The sequence below is a fragment of the Arachis duranensis genome, chromosome 5 (genome assembly GCF_000817695.3).
Source record: "Arachis duranensis cultivar V14167 chromosome 5, aradu.V14167.gnm2.J7QH, whole genome shotgun sequence".
NCBI lineage: Eukaryota > Viridiplantae > Streptophyta > Magnoliopsida > Fabales > Fabaceae > Arachis > Arachis duranensis.
Window position 1 is genome coordinate 19,937,405 of NC_029776.3, and position 7,874 is coordinate 19,945,278.

General features: G+C 28.5%; 2 protein-coding genes across 2 annotated transcripts; both read right to left on the reverse strand.

Moving 5' to 3' along the window:
- Positions 1-424: 424 nt before the first annotated feature.
- LOC107488595 (uncharacterized) lies at positions 425-2,386 on the reverse strand (the record flags this gene model as incomplete). Its single annotated transcript, XM_021142422.2, has 4 exons — positions 2,243-2,386; positions 2,019-2,156; positions 1,425-1,524; positions 425-567 (listed from the first exon to the last, which is right to left on the reverse strand). Coding segments are annotated over exons 1-4 (417 nt in total), but the record flags the coding sequence as incomplete, so codon positions are not given.
- Positions 2,387-3,618: 1,232 nt separating this feature from the next.
- On the reverse strand, positions 3,619-4,951 carry LOC107488624 (uncharacterized). Its single transcript, XM_016109379.3, has 3 exons — positions 4,259-4,951; positions 4,002-4,168; positions 3,619-3,911 (listed from the first exon to the last, which is right to left on the reverse strand). Exons 2-3 carry the CDS (start codon positions 4,159-4,161, stop codon positions 3,754-3,756), a joined length of 318 nt encoding a protein of 105 aa, XP_015964865.1. The 5' UTR covers positions 4,162-4,168; positions 4,259-4,951; the 3' UTR covers positions 3,619-3,753.
- Between the last annotated feature and the right edge of the window lie 2,923 nt (positions 4,952-7,874).

The following is a 7,874-nucleotide window of genomic DNA, read 5'->3' on the forward strand; positions in this document are numbered from 1 at the left end:
AGAGCAAAACAGTGATTTCTGATCCTCCACATGCACTGCAATAGGCTAAACTAATGCGCAATGCCGTGTGATCTGTTTTGTCTTCCGTTGGCATAAACATGTCTTCTGTGTTTGCATTTATCTATCGTCGTAATCGCCAGTAGCCAAATGCACATTTCTATTCCGGTGTATGTTCTGTCTTTTCTCCGCAACGCATGCCCTTTTATCCGCATGTATATATGTATACCCTATAATCGGGGTTCATTGAAATCAATCATCAGTCATCTGAATTTTGCTTACTGATTGCAAGAGTGAAGTATATCAGCAACATTGTTCCCATGCTTGACCTGTTTTTGTTCCACAGCATCACCAATTAGAGCAAATCAAAAGACAGAGAGTAATAAGATGACAAAGGATAAGTGTACTTACAAGGTAGCGAAGAACAAGTAAGAGATTTGGCACTTTCGGCAGCGGTGGTGCCGGTGGGTGTTACAGGAATCTGATGATGGATGCGTGGGTTGATGGAATGATCGATGGACCCTACTCCCAGTAGTGCGGCCTTTTCGGGCGTGCATGACCCACCAACTGCTGCACACAACTTCAATCATCAATTCCACCCATCATACCAATACAAAGAAAAAAAACTATACATATACAATACAATACAAGTGGTAAAAGGGAGGTACACTTGACTTCACATGAAGTTGATAACTAGGGCCGTTAGATGATTTGACTTATTTAACTAAATTTTCATCTAATAACTCTCAACTATCAACTTCACGTGAAGTCGACTGCAGCTGAGTTTTCACCTTTATTATATCTATTTCACAACTTGTGGCCCCAAGTCCCCAACCCCCAAAACTACCATTCCAATGTACTTGCACCAAACTAGGCATGTAAATGTAATGTAATCATTCACTTTCCCCTAACCAACTAGCTAGCCATGTAAATGTAATCATCCTTCTGCTATATATGTTTGACCCTGCAGTCGTAGGGTCCTCTTTCACTTTCACTTACAACCTATACATATATAACCGATAGATGTTTATCGTTCTATATGATGATGATGATAGAGACGGCGATTATAATAATCCAGCAAGGTGAGACCTTCAATCAGGGGCACCCCACACATGCACAGCTTGGTAATAAAATATTTTTAATTAATTGAGACATAAACAAATTAATGTATAGAGGAATGAAGGACAAGTTTATTTTGTCACCTCTGTGGTTGTGTTCTACTTTTACTGTCTTACATCTACAATGAACCATGGCCAGCTAATAATAATGCAAACAAACAAATGCGGTGATAATTACATTATATTATAATAATTCTGTTCAACTAAAACAAAAGAAACAATATAGGTGGATCGCATGGTCCCCCCTGGCTTATCAGATATTCATATAAAACAAAATATAATATAATTTACAAGGAAATACAAGAGTACCTTTTGGTGAGGATGTAGCAGTATCCTTATCATGAAGTGTTGCATTTCCATTCACCTTCCTCTCGCCCCCACGCTGAGATCCTTTCCTAGAAAGGCTCCTCTGCAACTTTTTTTTTGAAGTTATTTTTAAAAATAAAATTTATAAGACTAAAAGAGTTACACAGTTAAAATGGTTAAATTCGATAGCCTGCTGATGCTGTAATTTTAACATTTCATAATCCATTCAAAATAAATGTTAAAGGGCGAAATAATTGGTAGTACTAGCAATAATCTTGAGAAAGACACTTGAACCAGTGGGCGCCAAAAAAAAAAGGAAAAAAGAAAAATCAATGGATATTGTCCTTTCAGTTCAGTGCATAATACTAATAATAAATTATAAATTAACGACAGTGGAAAATGGGAGCATGATTGCGAAGCTTAGCATTAAGATTAATAAGTGTAATAGGCCAACAGCAATAATAATGCACGGAAAAATAATAAAAAAAGTGAGGCTAGTAACTTTGAGCTTTGAGGAGTCTAAATTATGAATAAATTGGAGCAAAAGAAGAAAGAGAAGAGTAAATATGATTTAGGAAAGTAGAGGGAGAGGAGTACCGTGATTCTGGGATTATTATTAGGAGGAGGAGTGGTAGCGGTGGTGGTGGCGGCGGCAGTGGTGGTGGGGGAAGAGGAAGAGAAGGCATCGATGTGAATGACAAAGCTATCGGCAGCAAAGCGATCCAAATCCAGAGGCTGATGACAAATGGCAATGGAACAGTTACAAAATAAAGAATTAAAGAATTAAGAAAGCAAGGTAGCTAATTAAGAAGGATTCTTGCCGACTTAGGAGTTTCTGCTATTTCCATCGCGAGCATACACTCTAATTGACCTCCCAAGACTATGTATATTTCCCCAGTCCCAACCAGAAGAGAGAGGCAGAGAGAGCGGCAAAGGCACACGACACAGTAGATTACAGATGCATTGTCTTTCCAGACTTTATTTACGTCTTTTCCCTCTCGCCTTTTAATGTTAAATAATATTCTTCTCACGTGAATTTTAGTCTATCCATACACTTTCATTTTTTCAACTAATTTCAATTAAATTTAGGTAAAATTTAGCTGTGAATATAGTTAAAAGATATTAAATAATTTAATTAATTTAATTAAATTTTTATTTAACAATTTTTAGTTATTAATTTTACGTAAAATTTATTGTAACTGAAATTTTATCTTAATTTTATAGTGTGTGTTTGAATTGTGGTATGTGAAATTGAAATTTAAATGAAAGTAATTTTATAAAATTAATTTTGAATAAAAATAAGTTTGTGCTAACATGATTTATGTTTGGCAATTTTACTATTATTATTATTATTATTATTATTTATGGTTAATTTTTTGTTTAATTTACTTTACCTAGTGGAATCAATAAATCATATTATAAAAAGATAATAATAAATATAATATACAAAATTATAATTATAAAAATGTATAATGTCAAATAAAAATTTAACAAAAAATATAAATAATAAATAATAAAAAAAGAGTTCATATAAAAAAATAATAAAAATTTTATAAATAATACAATAATATGTATAAAGAATAAACTTGGTAAAAGAAAAATAAATGTTGAATGTCAATGGAAAAAGTTGGCAGACGCTAGAAATTGTTGTTTCTTTTAAACGTGATTTTGTTTACAAAATCACTTCTGCATTCATAAAGAGAAAAATTAGCCAAACAAAAAATCAAAGTTTTCAAGAAATTGTAACGTGTTTTTTTCCTCCCAACATATTTGCCAAACACACCCATATTTTTTATTATTAATTTATAAAAATTATAGTATTAATATTTAATGTAAATTTTAAAATTAAATTATAACTTTTTAAAAAATTATTTAAGTACTTCTAAAAAAATTGAAAAAATAACTTTTTTTAAAATAAAAGTTTTTTTATTATTTTTTAGAGTAAAATATTGTTTTTGTCTCTAACGCTTGGGGTAAGTCCAAAGTTGTCCCTAACATTTGGTTCAATGTTGTCCTGACATCATAGTTATCAGAACCGAACCGGTAATCAACCCGGTGAGATCACTGGGTCACCGGGTTACTGGTTCAACCGTTGGGTCACTAATTCACCCGGTTAACCCGGTTATAACTAAAAAAATATAAAATTATATTAATAAAATTGAAATAATGTCTTAAAACTTAAAATGCGAGTCTTACAAACCTTAATAATCAAATATCAAGTCTTAAACATAACTAATAATCTAAAAGAAGAGTTAATAAACTAGTTTTTAGTACAAAATATATTCTCAATTTAAATCAACTAGAGCAAGTTAAAGATAACACAATCATTAAATCAAGTCCAAGGGGTGAGCTCAAAGTCGGCATCAACATCTTCATAGGGCAAATTAGGAGCTTGATCAACATTTCCCTCATTTTGATTTGTATCCATATCTTCCATAGCATTGTTACTTGGTCCATCATTATCTTGGTCATCTTCCAAATTTAATTGATCTACATTTGTGTATTTTTGACAAATCAATATCAAGAATAATTCGTAATAGCAACCGACAATTAAAATATTCAAGCAATTGAAGAATTTACCAAGATCATCCAAAGTTGGTTGAATGGACATATTTGTCAAATCATTTTGTAGAGCATCAACCTCTTCAGCAGTTAAAAACGGCGATGAATCTTCCAATATCCAATCCGAATGGTCATCAAATGTATCAAAACAAATTGGATCATAACTTTGCTTTCTCATTTGATTCCTATGTTATCAAGTTATGTAATTACTAAACTAAAGATTAAATTTTAATGAACAATGCTTTTTAAAATTAGATAAATAATATAGAAGATACCTTTGTTATAGCCTCAATATCATCACATGCTCCATAACTTTCTGCATAATTTTCTTGAGTTTTCCTTTTCTTATTCATAAATTCTTCAATATTTTGCCCAAATTGATGAGCAACAGCAGGTGGAACCTTTTTGCACTTCTCAACATCTCCTTCTTTTCCAGCCAAGTGATACTTAAATCGATTAATCCCACCTCCCCTAACAGGTTTGTCACAATATATGCACATCATAGTAATTTTCCCTGTTTTTTCCACAATTTGTTTACAATGACTCCAAGCTGGATCAGTCTTTCCTCTATTATTATAAACTCTTTTAGTGGTAAGATCAGGGGTAGGAGTTGCTGATGATGCTTGTTCATGAGATGGTGGCATTTCTGATGGTGTTTGAGATGAAGCCATATTTAAAATTCTAGCAAAGAAACCAAAAATATTTTCATCAACAAAGGATTTGCTTAAATCAGTTTTTAAGAAACACAACAACCACTACCATTTCACCAAAGTTCCCTGATTCAACTAACAGCAACTCTAAACAAATCAACAATAAACAACAACAGCTCTAAAAAAACCACAGTAAAATACAATAGCAATTAGCAGCAACCAGCAACTAAAAAACTATATACTAAATTACCAACACAGCAACCAGCAACAGCAACAGGGAGAATACAGCAACCAGCAACAATTCAACAGATTTTAACCAGCAACATTACAACAGATTTTAACTAATATAATATTTATTATTTAAATTCTTTCTTCAAAAAACACCTTAAATATTGGTTAAAAACTCTCGTACAAATATTTTCACATAAAATTAATAGTTATAAATAGTTAAATAATAATTTAATTAAATATTTTAAATTATTTATCAAATTTTAACTAACAATTTTAAGTAAAGAAAATTGCGCATAAATTTTGAAAAAAATTTGTCAACTCTCGTTTAGGTACATTTCGTTTTGTCTCTCAACGCTGCTTGCACATTTACCACTGGTTACTTTATCAATTATCAGTTTATCATTTTACAAATATTAATCCATCCATTTTTTTATTTAATATATAATAAGAAGTTAATAACAGATATATCAAGTTGGGAAATATTTTTAGTCTTGAATTTAAATATTTTAAATATAAAAATATATTTTATAATATTCTTAATATATAGAAAAGATGATATTTTAGAAATTGAAAGAAAAGTTGCACACTCAAAATAAAGAATTTCCTTTATATATTTTATAGATAAATAATTTTATTTTAATTTATAATAAGTATTTTGTAGTAATTTTTTTTCCTTATAGAAAACAATCAGACTGATCTAATTTAAGCCCATATAATTAGATTACCTTAGTGAAATTTGTGTTTCGAAAGTACGTACATCCATAATTGTCGTGGTGGTGGAAACTCACCTGCTGGAGTCGACTGCAAGTGAAGTTGTTTCTGAATCGTTGACACGTGTTATTGTATGGTTTAAAAAAATCGATTTATTTTATACAAATAGTTTATTTAAAAAAATCGATTTGAATGGATCAAATAACTACTTTTAAAATAATTTAAATTCTTTCTGCGTGTTATTCCTAAATTCCTAACAGATGAATTTGATACGTTCTTTTTCTCTATTCATATTGACTAATTTTTCTTTAAATTTATCTGACACTTTTTTTTATTTAATTTTTGTCAAATATTTGTATACAAATTGTTTGAAAAAGTAAAATTTAGTATTCTGACAAAGAAACAAAATTCACGATTTTTTTTATAGGAATGACATAAATGATATCATCTGTCCTTTTTTTGTGTCTCTGTTTTTATTTTCTTGATGAGTTTTGTTTTGTTTTCCATAACTTATATTTTCAGTTGCTTTTAAATTAAGCTGTAAACAGATTTTAAATTAAGCTGTAAAAATATGTTCAATTGTAAATTTATCGTTAAATTAAATTTTATGGTAATCAATCAATTAACTTTTATTTTACTAATAAACTATTTTCATGCAAATTATTGTTGATTTTTCAATATTATTCTATAAATAAATTATTTTTTTTAAGATAATAAGACTATAATTTACTTGTCTAAAAATTATGATTTCACTGTCATGCACGTTTTTGTGTTTTTACTTATCAACTAGAATTTATTTTTTAATGAAATTAGAATTTATTTTCAATAAAACAAAAGTATCTAATCAAAATATTAATTTGGTCTCCTTAAATAATTGAACATAATATTATTAATTTTGTCTACAACAAAAATTTTTAATAAATTTTTTCAAAATAAAATTGATTCAAAAATAGAGAAAAAAAAGAACAACTAATGAAAATATTTATTTTGACATTGCCATCAAGAATAGGATAGCTATAGAAAAAATTCAACCAAATAAAAAGGACCTAACTCATACAATTAAACTACCATCATATCATCACAATAAATTATAACATCACCAACTAAAGAGACATATAACAAATATGAAAGAGATCATGCCAAAATTTCAATAATGCTCATGCTATCAACTAGTATACGTTATACCATAATTACATTTTTGTCTTCCATCACATGAAATTGCCATGAAATTATCTTGGCATTTATGATCCTAAACATCAAAATGGTGTGATGACATAAATATGTACGTATTTATTAAATAATTTTCATCATTCACAGAGGAATGAATAAAAACATAAATTAAGAAATACATTTGAAATAATAAATTTGATTAAAAAATATAAATAAAAGAAACATACCTAATTGAAAGTTTCATATTAGTTCTGAAAAAGGGATTGAAAGAGAACGAATTTTACGTGCGAAACGAAGAAGAAGGGAATAAAAGTAATTGGTCCAATTCAAACCGGTTTTTTTAAATAAACCATTTATATAAAATAAACCGATTTTTTTTAAACCATATAGTAACACGTGTCAGCCATCCAGAAGCAACTTCACCTACAGTCGACTGCAGGTCCTTGACTTACGGCAAAACTAACAATTATACGTAGCGACGCGTGTACAATATTTTTTTTAAGGTTTAATTAATTTGTTAAATAGATATAATTTTATTAAATTTATAATTAAATTTTTATATTTTTTAATTAAATTTTTATATTATTTTTAATTTTATAATAAAATCTTTATCAGTATAAAAAATGTTAAAATTAATAAAATATTTTTTTAATTTAATTAAAAGTGAAAACTCAGGTGCAGTCGACTTCACGTGAAGTTAATATCTGAGAGTCGTTAGATGATTTGACTAATTTGACTAAATTTTCATCTAATAGCTTTCGAATATCAACTTCACGTGAAATTGACTTCGCCTGAATTCACGTTAATTAAAAGTATGTACAATTAAAAAAAATACTTCATTAATTTTAATATTTTTTATACAAAAGAACCTAATTACAAAATTAAAAATATTATAAAAATCTAATTAAAAAAAATTTACAAATTTTATAAAACAATAAAAATCAATACAATAATTAATTTTTTTATATCAAATATAATACTTCAAAGTGGTGTTGGTATTATAAATTATTGGCTTCAAAGAGGTTGGAGAGAGCTAAAAAATTGCGGTAATCCTTTTAGAGAGATGAAGATGATAAAGCAAAATTATTNAGTAATATAAAATAAAAAAATTTTAATGCAAAAGAAAATA